Here is a 19178-nt window from a genome sequence, read left to right as displayed (position 1 = left end):
CTACAATAGACTGGTAGGTATAAATCTTTTTTTTTATTGTCGATACCTCAAAGGGAAATTCAAAGAGTGGCTCAGCCTCACTGAGAAACCCGGGTGAGGCATTCATCTCCAAACCACACTGCTGCTCACAGTCCCTTGTGTGTCGTCCCCTGAGCAGACATTCATTCATAAGACCTTTCAGACTTACTTAAGGGTTATTCACTGTAAGGGATTATTCAATGCACAATAAGACACTGAAGTCTGCAGTAAGGAGACATCCCAGATCTTGTCCTCCCCATCACAGCCAACTTTGTGTTCCTCAAACCCAACTTCCTTCTGCTCCTTCCTGGCAACTGATTTCCCGGGTAGCCAATCAAAATGATTTGACGCTGTTTAATTTTTATTTATTTTCCGACTTGTCCTAATCGATTGTGTCCATTCAGTAGAGAACCGTTCGGCAGAATGGCTCTACTCAGGACCGTTGCTACAATTCCTGGGCCCCTAGACAAGATTTACTGATGGGCCCCCCTGCGCTTAATTGTTGACGGGGGGGGGCAATTGTTGACCGGGGAGAACAAGTGTTGACGGGGGGGAGGGGGGGGGGGGGTGCTATGGAAGTACTATGGGCTGGTGATAAAATAATAATTTTAAATAAAATAAAAAACTTTTTTTTTTTTTCTTGTGGGCCCCCCCTGGGCTGTGGGCCCCCTGAATCGTCATCACCTTTCACCCCTTATCGACGGCCCTGGCTCTACTTATCTTCTTTCGTAAGATGGTGTGCGCTACATTGTAACCTGAAACCCTTCATCAGAAGGCAAGAGACAACTACAAGACAGGTTCAGTGAAGTGTAAGTGAAAAAGGTTTTATTCCAAGATCATAATATTCAAGGTTTATTAAGTGTGTAAACCAAACGTATATAAAAGGCCAATATCATGATTTGAGAGAGGTTTGAAAACATGAAGATTAAAAGTCCCCCAAAATACTCTGCTAAAAAAGATTTCATTCATTTGTTCATTAAGTAAACACAGAAGCTCATAAAGCTTAAAGCTGGTAATCTGGCCATTTTTGTTGCATCGGTTCATTCAGTGCCATTTTAGCAAAAAATACTCAGAAGCTCAAGTCTGTAAACATCCGGTAGTGTAACAGGAAATACCAAAAGGTCAAAAAATACAAAATACAAAAGGGGTCCTGGGGCACTGGGTGAGGGGGCTTCTGATTGTGTCCCACTTCAGGGTCCTTCATGCAATCATTCACCGGAGACCTGGGCTCCTTGGTTCAATCCTCCTATGTACGCACAGCGTTCGACTTGAGGAACATCCTGCTGTGCCAGTAGTCAGGATTGTCAAAAGATCTGTCCACCCCGGCGGGTTCTCCGATCGCGGCCCCCGCCCGTACTTTAACGTACGGGTCGATTCCCGAGGCCCGCCGTCCCTCGTTGCCCTGGGCGGCATGCTCCTCCTCCTCCTCCCCGCCCAGGTTCTGGTACACGGCCATCTCTTCCCCTCCTCGCTCCCCGCTCAGCGAGTTCATGTCCTCATACTCACACGCCTCCCTCTGGCCCCGGCCCGGCCCCGTCCCCGTCCCCTCTTTCCGCTGTTCCAGTGCCTGTCGGAGCTTGGGCTGTCGGTTGGTGTACTGGTAGTTGTCCTCCGCCTCCTGGTAGTCGTCCTCCTCCGCCTCCTCCAGCACCTCCCTGTAGACGTTCTCCAGGACCGTGGATCTGGGGGGAGCCTCGTGCGTCTGTAGAGGGAGGCTCTCCTCCACCTCACTCCCCCTGATGTCCATGTACTCGTACTCCAGAGAGGCCCGGTCCTCTGAGGTCGAGCCTCGGAGGGCGTCCTGGTCCTCGCGTGGAGGGTGACCTCCCAGGTCCCTCATCTGGACCCAAGAGCCGCCGTCCTTCAGCGGGCCCCCCGGGGGCTTTGACGCCCGGGAGGCCGTGTGTTTGTTCATGTACTCGTAGTCTTCCTGGTCGGGGTCGCTGGGGGGTCCCTGAGAGTGAACGATGCACATCCGGTCTTTGAACGGAGTGACCTGGGCCACAAAGAGCATGGTGTCTGGGAAGCGACATTTGGACAGTTAGTATTGGTATGGAATAGATCTCTAGTTCTCTAGTCTAGATCTCATTTACAGCATCAGTCATCGATGGATTAAGGAAGGTTTGTAACTTGTACTGTGTTTACGCCTCTGTGTACTATCAATTATTCATCTCATGATTTTATATTATTTAATTATTCTTCGTGTTGAATGTCAATGTGTTTCAGTCCGGTTAAATTAAGGATTCATAATTGTCATTACAATTGTCAGCAGTAGATCCTGTGTGTTTTAAGATTCAGATAAACGGACGGTGGAGCAGTGAGAAGAACAACCCAGTGGTGGTACCTCTCTTTGGGCTTTCCCCAGGGAGCACGTATCCGTTCTGATCCTCCTCGTTGTGGATGTCCGGAGAGGGGGTCTGCGGGGGCCCCCCGGACATGCTGTCTCTCTGGGACAGGTAGGCGCTGTCCTCGCGCTGGCGTTTCCTCCTCAGGCTTCCGGTCAGGGAGAAGTCCTCGTTCATGTCCTGGTCCGTGACGGTGCCGCGTCCCTCGGAGCTCTCAGACACCGTCCGAGCCGAGTTCAGCCGCGAGCGGGACGGCCACGCGCCCTGCAGAGGAACAGGAGACTCTGAGGACCAAGGAGACGGTTCACTGGATACCATCTAACACCAGTCCCTAACAGGGAGACGGTTCACTGGATACCATCTAATACCAGTCCCTAACATGGAGATGGTTCACTGGATACCATCTAATACCAGGCCCTAACATGGAGATGGTTCACTGGATACCATCTAATACCAGTCCCTAACAGGGAGATGGTTCACTGGATACCATCTAATACCAGTCCCTAACATGGAGATGGTTCACTGGATACCATCTAACACCAGTCCCTAACATGGGGAGGGTTCACTGGATACCATCTAATACCAACCGCTATATTTACAAGTTCTCATTCACAGGAGCTGATATAACCCACCTGTCCTGGACAGTCCACCCCCGGGGTCATGGGCAGGTATCCAGCCATGCTTGATGTGTTTTGGATCATCTTCAGGAGAAAGGAGGGGAAGTTCATGTTTATTTATAACACATGACAGTCCTTCAACCGAAAAACGACGCAGTGCCCTTAAACGATAAATGGGCAACAACACCATGCGTGCGTTCCCTAGTCCCTACGACACTGACCCTCATGCTTTCCATCTTGGAGAGGCGTGACATGCTCCGTGACGGGGACATGTAGAGGTGGTGCGTGGAGGGGCCCTCCTCCAGGCCCTCGGCCTCCTGGTCCTCCAGCTCGCCGTTCATCTCCTCCAGGTCGGCTGAGCGCTGCAGGTGGTCGTCGGGGGCCATGTCTGCCGCGCTGCAGTCGCCCTGGGGCGAGACCACGGGAGGAAGAATGAGGAGAAGACGACGATGAATCACAAAGTCATGTTGAAGTCGTCATGCAACGGTGGATGGAGGTGATGAAGGTGCTCACTTTGATCACCAGGTACCGCGGGGGGTCTCTGGCCATCCTAGTGAACTCATTGGCCAGCTCTTTGAAGGTCGGACGGACGTTCTCATCGATCATCCAACCTGTGGACGAAACAAGAGTCCCGAAATGAACTACCTGAGAAGCGCTGTGGTTCTGCTGAGCTCTAAAGTTTTCTTCTGAGCAGGGACAGCAGAAGACATGGAGAGGGACTCACACTTGACCATGACCATGTAGACGTCGATGGTGCAGATGGTTGGCTGGGACAGCCGCTCGCCCTTCTCCAGCAGGTCAGGGACCTCCTGTGGACGCATGGCTGGGTAGGGCTCGGTCCCGTACGACATCATCTCCCATACGGTCACACCTGCAAGACACCAATAGAGGACTCACATGATTATCAAGTTATATTTCAGTTATTTGATGACAATCAACGATGCAGTCCAATAAACTATCCAACCAACACAGCAGTTATCTACCATCGATTCTTTAGGTTATAAAGTTTTATCATGGTACAGAGCTGGACTGACCGTAGCTCCAGACATCACTCTGATGGGTGTATCTGCGGAATAAGATGCTCTCCAAGGCCATCCACTTGATTGGCGTCTGTAAAAAAAATAGGCATTAGGGTTTGATTTCATCCCTGGTGGATATGTTAACGTTCGGGGTCAATGATTATCAAAATGTTGTTTGGGTTATAGCTCAGAAAGCAAGCAGCAGTCCTGTTTTGATAAACTTTGATCTTTTTACTTCAGGACAACTGCTCTTTGCTGAGCAATAAACCCCTTTATGGGTGGACTACAGACCTTGACTTCGTTGTAGAAGTATTTCTTCTCATCTGGGTAGAGCAGGTCCGCAATGCCGTAGTCTGAGATCTGGACCATGTAGTCGTTCTTCAGAAGCACATTTCTTGCCGCCAGGTTCCTATGGACCATCCGATGCTCTTCCAGGTAGTACATGCCCTGAAAGATACATTTAGGAAAGCATCTTGGTTATCTGGAAGAGTGCAAACGTTCCAACACACCTGGAGAAATGTTCACGAGAGCAGAAGTTCACCTTGGCGATCTGCACACACCAGTTGAGCAGCCTTTGGGGGCTGAGGTTGTTCTTGCGGTGCTTGATGTGCTCCAGCAGAGAGCCCTGGGAGCTGAGCTGGGTGACCAGCTGTAGGTTGTCCCCCGGGCAGATGCCCAGGATCCTGACCACGTTGATGTGGTCCAAACTACCCAGGGACAACATGTGCTGCAACATGCAAAGTCAAACATTACTATTATACTTCGGTGCTTCCATACACATATACTGTTTGTCAAAACGGGTTTGGATTGGAGTTGCCTTACGTCTGTTATCTCATGGAACTTCTGGCGCCCTGTGCGGTCGCTGATGGTTTTTATCGCCACTGGAAGCTTCACCGTGTCCCCTTCAGGAATCCAGATGCCCTGAATTAAGGAGAACAACACATGATATAGTTACTGGATGGACCATTACCTGTAGTTAGTTTACAGGGAGGTGCAGATTAAACGCGTTACCTTGTGGACTGTTCCGAACACGCCCTGGCCAAGGAGTTTGATCTTACGGAGATCTGTGACCTTCAGGATGCGAGCGTGAACCTTTGCTCCTTTCTCACTGGGATCCAGTGGTTCAAAACTCTGGAAGAACACAGAGGAGGTGTGAACACATACACCTAAAGAACGCCCACTCATGAGGAACGGGAGCTAGGCTACGGACCGGCCCGTCACTGACCTCTCCGCTCTCCATGTATCTCCTCATGGCTCGCTTGCGACGGATGGCGAGGCCGCGGCGGTAGAGAACGGTCAGGACGAAGATGGAGAACGACACGAAGAGGAGGGCGATGACTCCCACCACGATGCCCGTGGTCGTTCGGCTGGACGGAGATTTGAAAAGAAAATTGCACAATTTCCACTTGATTGTTGAATGTCTATTTTTGGTTGGCATTAATGACCCTGAGTGGGAGGGGCTTGGGTGAGTGGGAGGGGTTTAGGGTGAGTGGGAGGGGCTCGGGGTGAGTGGGAGGAGTTTAGGAGTGGCGATAGTAAGATTCTTGTAAGCATAGAGAGGCACGGGTTATTGTTGGATTGGTTATTGGATGTGATTTTATTGATACGATTATTGAAATCACTATCAACAGATATGTCCAGGATATTTTAACCTATAAGCTAGCCGAAACGTAACACATTTGGACTTTAACACGGCTTGGGTTATGCAATCCTAACCTGCGACCCCTAACCCGAACCTTAACACTGGCAACTAGGCTAGATGATAATGCTTATGACTGTGTTAACTAATGTGAATTAATGGTAATTTAATGTACCCTTACTGTAAAGTGTTACCGTATTTATTTAGCATATCAAATCAAACATTTGACTAGGAGCTAGAAAAACTAAACTCACCTAGACATGGAACCCCGGGATTCCAGACAGTCTCCGATGTTTGGACCATCGCACCTGGAAACAGGAAACAGGAAGAGGGGAAACTTAGGGGAACCACGCCACGGCAGAGTGTTTTCAGGTGGGCCTCACTGGAAGAACCCAAAGGGTCCTACCCATCAGTCGGGGAACTCCTGGTAACATAATACTGCTTACTGGTGGATCGAGCTCACAATGCTAATCGTACTTAGCATTGTATAGCATCTTATCCTAGCTATCTTTGTTGTATAGAGGGAAGGGGTTAACCTCACGGTTGTTGTGCTTGGCTTACTGTACCGACAGTGATATATTGTTGTTTCTCTTTCTTCTGACAAATGTGCTTCTTGTAAGTTGCTTTGGATGAAAGCGCCTGCTAATCACACTCAAGGTTAATGGAATCACTGGGCTACCCTCCTGCTCCTGGATCTCAAGTCCTGTACAGAGTGTATGTATGTATGTTTATATGTATGTATGTATGTATGTATGTATGTATGTATGTATGTATGTATGTATGTATGTATGTATGTATGTATGTATGTATGTATGTATGTATGTATGTATGTATGTATGTATGCATGCATGCATGCATGCATGCATGCATGCATGTATGTATGTATGTATGTATGTATGTATGTATGTATGTATGTATGTATGTATGTATGTATGTATGTATGTATGTATGTACTATGTATATATGTATGGACGCCCCTGCTTACCCCTGGGTGCAGTTGAGATGGCAGGGCTCACACTTGTGCTGTCTGTCGGGGTATTTGAAGATGACCCCCCCCTCTCCCATCAGCCCCTTGGGGCAGGTGGACACGCAGTGGGGGCCGTCCTTGTTCCGGGCACACGCCACACACTGGTCTGCCCCCTGGTGGACGGGAGGAAGTCAGGCAGGAGGAAGAGATAGAGCGTAGAAGATTATGTTTAATATGCACGTTTGTCTACATGGATCTCTATATACAGATCTATATATAGATCTAGATCTACATAGAGAGAGATATTTGTCTCGTGAAGCACCACTAGGTGGTGTCTGAGATCTGCTTTTCATGACCTTGAGGAACTTGAGGAAGCAGCATTGAAAGCCTGGAGCTATATGCTATGATGTGAGCCACGCTCTTAAGTGTTCTGTAGTGTAACGCTGGCGTTAGGAACGTACGGGCCCAGTGCAGGTTGGCCTCCCATGCTGGAGCTCACACTCAGCGTGGCAGGGCACGCATTCTCCTTCAGCCGTCGCAAACTCCCTCCTGTCACTGCGTGGGGGAGGGAACGGGGAGGACAGCTGGTCAGCACACCGCCGACCGAAGATAACACGACTAAATGCTCTCTGTACGGCCGCACATTCGCCAATTATGCGATTCCTCGTGTTTGTCGTATTGTGGAGACACTGACCCTGTGAGGAACATGCACTGCTCCACGCAGGTGCCTCCGAGGCGGTAGTTCTTGCAGGCGAGACACTGGCTGGGCCCCGGACCCCAGCAGCCATCAGAGGAGCACAGGGGGTCGCAGGTGTGGCCTTCTTTAACTGCACACACGGATGTCAAGTGTTAAAAAAAAAATGACGCTTCCACGCCGAACAGCAGTTCTTAATGAAGGGATCTGAGTCGAGGCTAGGCTAGGCATAGCGCTCACTAAGGCTAGACTAGGCTTAATGCTCACTAAGGCTAGACTAGGCTTAATGCTCACTAAGGCTAGGCTAGGCTTAATGCTCACTAAGGCTAGGCTAGGCTTAGTGCTCACTAAGGCTAGGCTAGGATTAATACTCACTAAGGCTAGGCTAGGCTTAACGCTCACTAAGGCTAGGCTAGGATTAATGCTCACTAAGGCTAGGCTAGGCTTAGTGCTCACTAATGCCAGGCTAGGATTAATGCTCACTAAGGCTTAGAGCTCATTAAGGCTAGGCTTAATGCTCACTAAGGCGAGGCTAGGATTAATGCTCACTAAGGCTAGGCTAGGATTAATGCTCACTAAGGCTAGGCTAGGATTAATGCTCACTAAGGCTAGGCTAGGCTTAGTGCTCACTAAGGCTAGGCTAGGCTTAGTGCTCACTAAGGCTAGGCTAGGCTTAATGCTCACTAATCCCAGCCTTAGTGCTCACTTAGGCTAGCCTTATTGAGCCCTGATTGGAGGACACCGGCAGCCTCCTCTCACCACATCGGGCGCGGGCCCCGTTCTCCTTGACGTCGATGTTCTTCATGCGGCCCCTCGGGCGGGAGCTCTTGGGGGACAGGCGTGTCCAGTTGACGTTTTCTTGGTAGCAAAGCTTTTGGTTCCTCGTAATGTAAACACCGCCGTCGTTGATCTTCCTCAGCGACCGAAGCCCGAGAGACGTCAGGGACTTGATCCCAATCACCAGCAGAGCGTACCCCCTGGTGGAGGAGGTGGGGGGGGGAGATGGGTTAGTGGGGCTGCGGTGGGCTGAGACTCTGAAGGTACAGGCCAATACGATCCGGTACGAGGGGGAGTAGGGTGGGGGGGAAGGATGTACCTTTTGGAGTTGGATCCTCTGGGGGACGGGGAGAGGTGACGTAGGACAGGGGACGAGGGGAAGGGTGTGAGAGACAAATGAAGATATTAGAGGCATGCTGGTGGTGTTCTGCTCGGCGGGGTGGTTACACATACAAGGAGATCACACAGGTAGAAGAAACAGGTGGACGAGTTGTTTACTTGTAGAGGGTCCTGCCCTCGATGGTCTGAAGGTTAGAGAACACGGACAGATCTGACATGTTGGTCGGCCAGGACTGGATGTTCAGGTAGTCTGGGGACAGAGGCCTTGTTTATCAGACGTTTATTATGACGGCAGAACGTACTTTAGTGACGGATATTAAAACAAGGCACAGGAAAAGGAATAACACACACCTGTGATCTCTCTGACGGTGCTGAAGATCTTCAGCTTCTCAGGGTCGATGGCCGGAATGTTCTTGTAATCGTCCCTGCATGGAAGGAATAACGTGAACATCATTATGATATTGATGATGATCATGAACGGATGATGTGTCGTAGTGGGTGTCCGGGGGTGTCCTGCCTACCCTTTGATCCCAGTCACCAGGAAGTGGAGGCTTCCCTGGATCTTGGTGCAGTTCCTGAAGCTCTCGATGTTCAGGGCGTCCACGGTCTGCCGTTCGGCCGGGCCGGTCCCGATGCACACTGAGGGGACAGAACACACCGCCTGTCACCGGGAGAGTCCTCACGAGAGAGGGGGTCACACCAGAGACTCAGACACTGCTCAGGGGTTAAGGCGGTCGGCACCTTTTGGACAGGGTCCTCCACACGGCTCGCACCTCTTCACTCCTTCCGTCTTCTCCACCTCCATCTTGCCCTTGGGGCAGCTGCTCACACAGGAGCTCTCGTCAACCACGAAGTTAGCTGTGCAGTGAACGACACAGAGAAGAGCTTACCACCACGGTTACACCTGGTCTGATTGGGTCGGGGCTCCGCTTGGACTGGTGGGTTGAGATACAGTCTGGGTTAGGGTTAGGGGTTAGACGAGTGCTGTGGGCTTGTGTGTTGAGTTAAAGTTAGGGTTAGGGTGAGGGTCAGGGTGTGTTGGGTGAGGGTCAGGGTCAGGGTTAGTTGTGTGTTGGGTTAGGGTCAGGGTTAGGGTCAGGGTTAGTTGGGTTTTGTGTGTCGTGTGTTGAGCTAGGGTCAGGCTTAGTTTGGTGTTGGGTTAGGGTCAGGGTTAGGGTTAGGGTCAGGGTTAGTTCGGTGTTGTTGTTGAGTTAGGGTCAAGGTTTGTTGTTTGTTGGACTAGAGCCAGGGTTAAGATCAGGGTAAGGGTTAGTCAGGTGTAGTGTGTTGAGTGGGGGGTCCACCCCCACACTCACAGGGGCACTGCGCCACGCAGATGGAGCCGTACTGGTACTTGGCGCTGGGGTTCCGCTCCAGCTTGAAGGTGAGCTTGCTGTAGATGTGTGTCTTGGGGCACTGAGGCACGCAGGAGCCCGAGTTGTTGAAGTTCCTGCAGGCCTGGAGGATGGAAACACCTGAGTCACTACGACTCTGTGGGTTAGCGAACCCTAACCTTAACCCTAGCCCAAACCCACGGTAGGTCTGTTGTTGTTTTTAGCGGGGTGGATGGGCCCCGCCGGGTACCATCTAAATGGTATTATATACCATTTAGATGGTACCCGGCGGGGCCCATCAATACCGCCTATTAATACCATCTAAATGGTATTATTTCCTTCTAAAGACAAGAAGATCGTGTTTCCATGGATACATCCATGTATGTCCGTGACGACGTGCTGCGTACTTACAGAGCAGTTTGTGTCATGGGGTCCCGTGCAGCCCCCCGCACACTCCATGTGGCAGCAGTCGCCCGGGCTGCGTCCGAAGCATCGGCCGTTACACTGCGGCGCACAGATCGTCTTGGTCACTACAGACAGAGGGGTGTTAGCTACAGAGCTTCGGCTTTAGCTACAGTCAAGAGGGGCATTAGCTACAGTCTTGGTGACTAGAGATAGAGGGTGTTAGCTACAGTATTGGTGACTAGAGATAGAGGGTGTTAACTACAGTCTTGAGGGGTGTTAGCTACAGTCTAGAGGGGTGTTAGCTACAGTGTAGAGGGGTGTTAGCTACAGTCTAGAGGGGTGTTAGCTACAGTCTAGAGGGGTGTTAGCTACAGTCTAGAGGGGTGTTAGCTACAGTGTAGAGGGGTGTTAGCTACAGTCTAGAGGGGTGTTAGCTACAGTCTAGAGGGGTGTTAGCTACAGTCTAGAGGGGTGTTAGCTACAGTCTAGAGGGGTGTTAGCTACAGTCTAGAGGGGTGTTAGCTACAGTCTAGAGGGGTGTTAGCTACAGTGTAGAGGGGTGTTAGCTACAGTCTAGAGGGGTGTTAGCTACAGTCTAGAGGGGTGTTAGCTACAGTCTTGGTGACTAGAGATAGAGGGTGTTAACTACAGTCTTGGTGACTAGAGATAGAGGGTGTTAGCTACAGTCTTGGTGACTAGAGATAGAAGGGCATTGGCTGGCCCGATGACACAGCACCGAGAGGAAAGAACCATCAACACTCCAGTACTCACGGATCTGACAACCGTCCGCCTCTGGACCCCAACAGGGCACGTCTCCGCAGGCCTTATGACATTTCTCTGAAACCACAGGTAAGACTCCATCAGCCTCAGTGTACATTTACATTTAGGTCTTTTAGCAGACAGTTTTATCCGAAGCGGCTAACATTAAGTACTTTACAGTCAGGAGGTTCATAGAACCAAGGGCCAAGCAATAACAATCGCTAGGTTAACCAATTCACTGTATACAACAAAGATAGCTAGGATAAGACGCTACACCATGCTAAGTAGCCTACTATATTGTACGTGCCAGGACGTACAACACACAATAAGTATGTACATTAAGTGCCAGGACGGTCATCATACAATAAGTGTGTACATTAAGTGGCACGACGTACAACCTACGGTAAGTGTGTAGGAGGGGTACGGGGGGGGTAAGAGGGGAGAGTATTCAAATGCAAAAGGCAAAAGGTCCCCCAAGCCCTTCCCGTCCCCCCGCTGAGACTCACTCTCTGGTCCGTTGTCGTTGAAGATGATCTCACTCGAGGAGTCCTTCACGATGTCAAGCCAGTTGATCTGAGGAGCGAAGCTCAGGAACTTATTCTGGATGATCTGAACACCTCCCTCCAGGATCTCTGTCAGATGATAAAGGGAGAAGACACACACACAGACACACACACACACACACACACACACACACACACACACACACACACACACACACACACACACACACACACACACACACACACACACACACACACACACACAGACACACACACACAAAGGTAAGTTAATGTCAAATACAATTAGCACCAGGCAACGAGCCCCGACTTGCAGCTGATACCGGGCACACGTGTGTGGATGCGGTATGTTGCGGTTTGATGCGTTACAATGTGGTACGATGCGCTACGAGACCGGAGCTCATGTTTCAGTGGCAGTTGGGAGCCCAGACATTCCGGGAGGTTCCCGCCACTCAGAGGGAGTGGTGGCTCTACGTGGGTGTGGGAGCCGCCGTTAACGAGTGCACTGGGGCGCTCCACTCGCCTACACACCTTCAGTGACCCCTGACCGACCAGAGGAAGAAGCAGATCGCTGAAGATATGCTACTCTTCTTTACTCTTAGACAGTGTGGGTCTTACCCTACCTGTCAGGTGTGTGAGGCCGTACACAGTCCTACCTTTCAGGTGTGTGAGGCCCAGCCTACCTGTCAGGTGTGTGAGGCCCTACAGTCCTACCTGCCAGGTGTGCGAGGCCGTACACAGTCCTACCTTTCAGGTGTGTGAGGCCCAGCCTACCTATCAGGTGTGTGAGGCCCTACAGTCCTATCTGCCAGGTGTGTGAGGCCCTACACAGTCCTACCTGCCAGGTGTGTGAGGCCCTACAGTCCTACCTGCCAGGTGTGTGAGGCCCTACACAGTCCTACCTTCCATGTGCTTGAGGCCCTACAGTCCTACCTGTCAGGTGTGTGAGGCCCTACAGTCCTACCTGCCAGGTGTGTGAGGCCCTACAGTCCTACCTGTCAGGTGTGTGAGGCCCTACAGTCCTACCTGCCAGGTGTGTGAGGCCCTACAGTCCTAACTGTCAGGTGTGTGAGGCCCTACAGTCCTACCTGCCAGGTGTGCGAGGCCGTACACAGTCCTACCTTTCAGGTGTGTGAGGCCCTACAGTCCTACCTGCCAGGTGTGTGAGGCCCTACAGTCCTACCTGTCAGGTGTGTGAGGCCCTACAGTCCTACCTGTCAGGTGTGTGAGCCCCAGCTCCTGCAGGCCGTACTGCCCGTCCTTCTGGTAGTTGACCAGGACTGCCAGTGCGAAGCGGCCCTCGTACAGGGTGGTGCCTCTGATTACGCGCAGGTTGTCCAGGGGCAGACGGCTGAACTGGTTCAGACCTATCAGGATGTAGCCCGTCACCTCTCTGATGGACTGCAGGGGGCAGCAGAGGGAGGGCGGGAGGACGAAGCAACAGTGATGAGGGGGGGGGGGGGGGGGGGGGGGGGGGTGTTAATACATGTGGGAAACATTGTTCATTATTACATTGCTTTAAGCTGACTGGTGCGATTTAATCAAAGTGTCTCTAAGGGGGCTCAGTTCTCTTGGTGACTTAGTGTTTACTGGTGTTTACTACACGGACGTTTAGTGCTTTGTATACTCCTCTTTGTTTCAATCCACATTCCTCAGGTAAACAAGGCCACTGTGGAAGACCTGCTATCACCGTGGAAACACAGGCGAAAAGGGGGAGCTAGGTGTTGTCGATGGTTGCCCTGGCGTCAGCGCTCACCTGCAGGAAGGAGAAGTTCCTGGACGGCTCCATCATAATGATCTCCAGGTTGCCCATGACGATCTCACAGCCAGTGTACATCTCCTTGATGAGCTTGTACTGCATGTCTGAGCTTCCGGTCATGCTCAGAGCGTTCTTGGTCCCGGAGCAAACCGTTACTAGAGGAAGAAGGAAGTGTGTTATATTACCGATCCTGGCAGATCTAACATCAAGATAGCACATCACATCACTACTGATTTCACCAGGCGTGCAATACAGCTATCTACTCATCAACAATCCTCTACATTCATATTTCACAATTTATTTCTTTGTGCCGATTCAAACAAAATGAATAAATAATAAAAAATAAAACAAACATGGGTTTAACGAGGTCGAACCCATGTGAATAGAATCTAAAGCATGTGAAGGGAAGGCACAGCCGCACGCATGAGTCCCACTCTATGTGGACGTTTCTATGGCACTTTGTTCTAAAGGCACAATATCAACGAGAGCACTGTAACTGTAAACAAACTCAGGCTTGTACGAGCACAACATACAAGGCCTTGTCTATGGGTGGCCAGCGACTGCTTTGCTATTCAAATCTCTGTCCGAGGCAGACAGAGAGGAGGAGGGACATGCGAAGGGAAGGACTAGCGCAGGAAGAAAGTAGGAAGAGGGGCGACGCCATGGATGGTGAGTCTGACGTTTGACAGAAAACCACTTGAGTGGCCAGAGTGAACCGCAAATCAATTCACACGTTGGTTCAGTCTCTCTCCTCCACCCCATCTAGATATACAGTGAGCGATTGTAACCCACTTCATAACCTTTCTTAAGATAATCCAGTTCCAAACCTACAGGATTATGTGTTCAAGTCAACAGTTGAGCACTTTGGCCTAGCATAGATTCAAAAGATAAACATCATAAAATCAGAGGAGGCTGAATCAGGAAAACATTATGAGGGCCACAGTGTTCAGGCCAGCGGGACTGTGGTTGCATGTAGCAATAAGCGTTATACAACCATCATTTAGATAACAGGCACTTTTATTGTGTTTTTGAAACAGAAGGGTTCAAAAGCCCTGTTCCAGCCCGGGCAGGGCCAACGCTACAAAATGGACTCTCAAAGCGGCCCACAGAAATAATAAACAAATACTTGAAGCCCGAGCGAGATGGGTTTCCCTGACCGAGTCGCGCCCACGCGTTCTATGAAACTTCAAACTCTGACAGCAGCCAGTCCAAGGCCTTGGGAGTGAAACAATGCCATCGGCTCAAAGGTGAGCTTTTATCTGCGGCCTGCGTAGCCCTGGGAGTGTTGCTGTGTTATCAGCGACAGCCGTGCGCTTCAATGGGCTGCTGGGAAACGCAGTGAACACCTGCACGTTTCATAACGAGCTCAAGGGGCCGAGAACACAATATGTCACCACAGAGCCGGCTCAGAGGCGAATGCAATGGAGGGGGGAATGCGGACGTCCAAACAACAGGTCCACACCTACAGCATTGTGTGGGTGTTCACACGTCGCACTGCGAGGCAACAGGCTGAGTGGGTTTCTCTCAGAGCCGCTCTCTCTCTCGTGTTGGCAGACAGAGGACGCAGAACGGGAGAGAGAAAGGGAAGGCTGGAGATACACACATCCAGACACACAGACACACCACACACACACACACACACATGGGTTACACATCAAGACACCCACAAACCACACACACACACAAACACACACACGCACGCACAGACACGCATATGCACACACACACACACACACACACACACACACACACACACACACACACACACACACACACACACACACACACACACACACACACACACACACACATACAATGGGCCTATTATGAAGCGGAGCGAAACAAGTGTCTTTTGTAGAACATCACGATTTGTGGCCGAGACTCTTCCCCTCTCCCCATTAGTCTTTGTATTTAGCTATAACAATATCCTAATACCCCCCCCCCCCCCCCCGACACACACACACACACACACACACCCACCCTAACCTGATGTGGAGCCCCAGCAGCCCTCCTTGCCCTCTGTATTAAAGTGTAACCCAACACATCAATGAGACTCAGGTTCAGCGGCGTCGAGATTCAGCCGAAAGCGACGGAGGAGGGAACAAACAACTCATAAAGGAGACGGGACGTAAACAGAAACTTGGCACAGGGGGGGGCAAGAGATTACCGCATACCTGTCCCTCACACACACAGCCGTGTTGTGCACGCTGTGACGTGCACAGACCCAGCGACACCTGCACACCTGTGCTAAATGGAGAGAGAGAGATAGAGAGAGAGAGAGAAAGAGAGAGAGGCAGAGGACGCCTGCCGTCAGGGCCCGGTTCAGACTGCTGACTGGACCTTGGGCTGCCTGGAGGGGAGACGCTTGTTTTCCGAGCCGTGTGGGGGAGAGATCAGGGATCGCCTCACTCCGCGCCGGCCTACTGAGTCAACAGGCCCGACGGCATTTTTACGTTCTGACGCATGACTGTGGGTGTTGAAACACAAAGCCCCACCAATAATAACCACGATTGGCAGATTCCCCCCGAGATCACACAAACAGCACAGTGATTTATCCTGAAGGATACAAACACATCGGACACGAAGGTGACGCGAGAGATGATTCATAGTAGAATGTATCACACGTCGATGTCATCATTAATCCCTGCCTCTCTCTTTGATGAGCCCACCTGTTTATTTGGCGACAGGTAGTGATGTGCATTAAAGTATTCTCGGACCGGTCCTGTGTGGATGAGAGGCGGCGGTCTCCCTGGGCGACCAGCCTGTTAGTACGGTACCCCCCCCTCCCCCCACCTCCCACCCCCCAGGGGTCTCAGGAGGGCCGGGAAATATATCATTACATATTGCTCATATTGCTTATGCATTGTTTATAAAGGTATATGATATTCAAACTGCAGCTGTTTGTTTATTTCATAATCATTACACTGTAGTCCCAGAATAAAGCCGGACCTCGACGAGATCTAGAGAGCCCTGACCTTTAGGGGCGCCCTGACCTTTAGGGGAGCCCTGACCTTCAGGGGGTCCTGACCTTTAGGGGACACCTGCTGTCAGGACCTCCTCTGCACGGTGATGGACTGATCCATTGACCATTTACAGATCAGCAGTATTTCCATCACACCTGTTTTGAAAATAATACGAACCAGGAAGGACCTGCATGGATTTCTCCAGCTGTTGTTGTGTACATGTATACATGAATACATAATACATGTACACAACCTGCTTTGCATTCCGGTACCGCAGTAGTTCGTACTGAATACTGCAACCAGCATAATGATGCATCATTTAAATGACCAGATATATAAATATGTTAAAGTTAATCATCACATATATTCGATCTAACACATCGTTTTTGTTATTTCCAGGTGTTCCTCATTTAACTGGAATGCGCTCGGAACTGAATTCTCCCTATTATTTCCCTCAATGCCCACCGCTTTATTTACCGAAGGTGACCGGAGCCACGTTGTACAGGCAGAGTTCACCGAGTCACCGAGTCACCGAGACATGAGTCACACCTCCATGTGCCTATGGATATATTATTCTTATTGGCACAGCAGAAACACGTAAAGTCAAGAAATTATGAATCCGAGTCTCCCGGCTTGCTATTTTCTGAACAAAAAAGCTCCGAGATTGGTTATCAGCCGATACCACCGGTGGGTGGAGATAAGTGAGCCGGAGACAGAGACGGATCACCGGGGCAAACATGGAGAGGTGCGGCTGACGCACAGCAAACAGGTTCTCCGTAGGGAGAACTGGTTTTGAACCCAGCAATGATTTGGAGACTATTTCCCGTAAGATCGGGAAAATGTGCGAAATAAATCGGGTCATATGTGGAGTTCATATCACTGGTCGCTCACTGTTTGTGTTATTTAGACGTTTTGAATGACGCTGTCTCCACTATTTGGAGGTGGATTTCGAACCTACCTTCCTGCGTCTGAGGGGAGGATGGTTGGATGAACCATAGCAGCACGATGTGTAGGAGTAGAGGCTTATAGTCGAATGGGGTCATTCTTATCCGAAGAAATGCGGTTTTACGCAAAGTCCAACCATGAGTTCTTGGTTATCTTCTCTCGATGAAAAGTGTGATCCGTTTGCTCAGAGGCAGTCCATGTCGTCTCTGGTGTTCACGCTACCTTCTTCAATTTTCTTTAATGTTTTTAAAATTCCAATACGAAAATCCTACCTCGCTGTAAAATAAATCCTCGGGAGAGGTCCGGTTGGAGACTGGATACTAGTCCAGAACGCATTCTGGGTGCGTGCGTAAAATCACTACTGCTCACACTGATTGGCGCGACGCCTCCAACCAATCACAGGCCGAGCGTGTTTTTAACTGAAGGGTATGACAGTACGTGACAACAGGGCTTGGCTCGCATGGACCTCACAGGACTCTGAACTAGAGCCTCACTATGAAGAACACACGATGCTGCAAAACCGGTTTAGAGATCAACAACAACAACAACAACAACAACAACAACAACAACAACAACAACAACAACAACAACAACAACAACAACAGAGCCACTCTGTCTTTTTTTTGTTGACAATTTTATCTTTATCTCTCTCTTTATTCTCTCATAAAACGGTATTGTTTTATGTGCAGGCCGGTGGAACAATAAGGGTCCTAGTTCGATTTAGCCAGCATATATATATGCATATACATATACATTTATCTATACATATACATAAACACATACATATATATACATATGAGCGCTGTCAAACGGTAAAAATGTAACCTAGCGATTAATCACATAGTATTGGTGAGTTAACTCACGATTAATCACATTGTATTTTAAATCCACTCCAATTGGAGTTAAATCAGATAATCAAATGGAATGACATATTATCATTTATATAAAATGTACTTACTAAGCAAAAACTAGACCAAGTGATCTTGAGGGAGTTGTATGGACTCAACCAGTGTTGGTTGATTATGAACCTTACGGAACACCACCGAATTGGGAATGTAAACAGGCAGTTACTTAGTACAATTGTAAACCAACAGTTACTACAAGTGTAGTTAAATTCAAATAAGTAGCAGCACCACAGATTTCGGAATTGTAAACAGGCTGTCACTTACTGCCATTGAAATCAGGCAGTCGCTTTCTGCAAATGTGATTTAATGTAAAGTAAGTGGAACTAAATACAAAAATATATGCATATATATTTACGTTTATATATGTATAAATAGTCAGGAGTTAGGTCATTCAAGCAGTGTCATTGCGTATCATCACCATCACTTCAGTAAAATGTCTTCGACACAACAGATAACGACTTATAGGTACCAACGAAATTGAACCATGAACCTAATTAATCTGCAGGCCTAATGATATATAGTTCCAGCCCGAGAGAACAGTCAGATAAGGAACGCATTGTCTTAAGAACATGGATTCCTATTTCAGGAACACACTGTCTTAAGAGAAACAAACGTGTGCTCCCATTTCAAACGAAGACAGATGATTGGCCAGGTACTTAAGAAGAAATGTTTGAGTCTTTTGTCCGTGGTTGTTTTGTCACTGGAGCTGTGACACAAACACAGCCTGACTGAAGTGGAGTAACCGGGTAGACCGCCCGAGGAACCTGGACCGGCCGGCTGGCCCAGTCAGCCTCTTACAAAGCCTCCTCAGACCTGGGACCCCAGCAGGCCCTGGGACCACAGCAGGGCTCCACTAGACCCTCGGGGACCTATAGGTCTACAGGGTCCAACCAGACCTCTAGGACCTAAGTCTACAGGGTTCATCTAGACTGCTAGGACCTTGGTCTTCAGGGTTCAACTAGACCCTGCAGGTCCTAGGTCGACAGGGTTCAAAGACCTCTAGGTCTACAGCATGCCTCATGACATCTTAGGTCTAGCAGACTATGAAAGAATAAAGTGATAAAAAAGTGATTGATTTCCAGACAATACAATTTGAGTGTGCCAAAATCAAAGGGTTAATCTTTCACTACACTTCAAGGAAGTAGACATATTTTCAGTTTGATGTGCCCTGG

The 19178-nt window shown here is 49.7% G+C and overlaps 1 protein-coding gene across 2 annotated transcripts; it reads right to left on the bottom strand.

Annotated features, from left to right (window-relative positions):
- Positions 1-618: 618 nt before the first annotated feature.
- Positions 619-17468, bottom strand: erbb3a (erb-b2 receptor tyrosine kinase 3a). 2 transcript variants are annotated; one of them, XM_056606951.1, is made up of 29 exons: positions 17115-17467; positions 13191-13348; positions 12649-12835; positions 11420-11545; positions 10926-10991; positions 10161-10279; positions 9732-9873; positions 9157-9273; positions 8937-9054; positions 8767-8840; positions 8575-8665; positions 8396-8413; positions 8059-8276; positions 7300-7432; positions 7067-7160; positions 6624-6778; positions 5893-5946; positions 5225-5366; positions 5011-5130; positions 4822-4920; positions 4541-4726; positions 4291-4446; positions 4015-4090; positions 3705-3851; positions 3494-3591; positions 3202-3387; positions 2996-3064; positions 2363-2627; positions 620-2037 (listed from the first exon to the last, which is right to left on the bottom strand). In XM_056606951.1, exons 1-29 carry the CDS (start codon positions 17197-17199, stop codon positions 1265-1267), a joined length of 4272 nt encoding a protein of 1423 aa, XP_056462926.1. In that variant the 5' UTR covers positions 17200-17467; the 3' UTR covers positions 620-1264. The 2 variants fall into 2 exon arrangements, with proteins under 2 accessions (XP_056462927.1, XP_056462926.1); XM_056606952.1 differs by lacking the exon at positions 8396-8413 and having other exon boundaries at positions 619-2037; positions 17115-17468.
- Positions 17469-19178: the final 1710 nt, after the last annotated feature.

This window comes from Gadus chalcogrammus, chromosome 13 (genome assembly GCF_026213295.1).
Source record: "Gadus chalcogrammus isolate NIFS_2021 chromosome 13, NIFS_Gcha_1.0, whole genome shotgun sequence".
Lineage (NCBI taxonomy): Eukaryota > Metazoa > Chordata > Actinopteri > Gadiformes > Gadidae > Gadus > Gadus chalcogrammus.
Note: the sequence above shows the minus strand (reverse complement) of the source record. Positions and strands in the feature narration are given on the sequence as shown.

What these genes read in the sequence shown, in the direction of transcription:
- erbb3a (XM_056606951.1), bottom strand. Translation starts at nt 17,199, where the DNA reads ATGACCCCATTCGACTATAAGCCTCTACTCCTACACATCGTGCTGCTA. An exon ending in AGTTCCATGAGATAACAGAC is followed by an intron (nt 4,727 to 4,821) that starts GTAAGGCAACTC and finishes TGCATGTTGCAG; the next exon opens with CACATGTTGTCCCTGGGTAG. An exon ending in CGCGGTACCTGGTGATCAAA is followed by an intron (nt 3,388 to 3,493) that starts GTGAGCACCTTC and finishes GTCTCGCCCCAG; the next exon opens with GGCGACTGCAGCGCGGCAGA.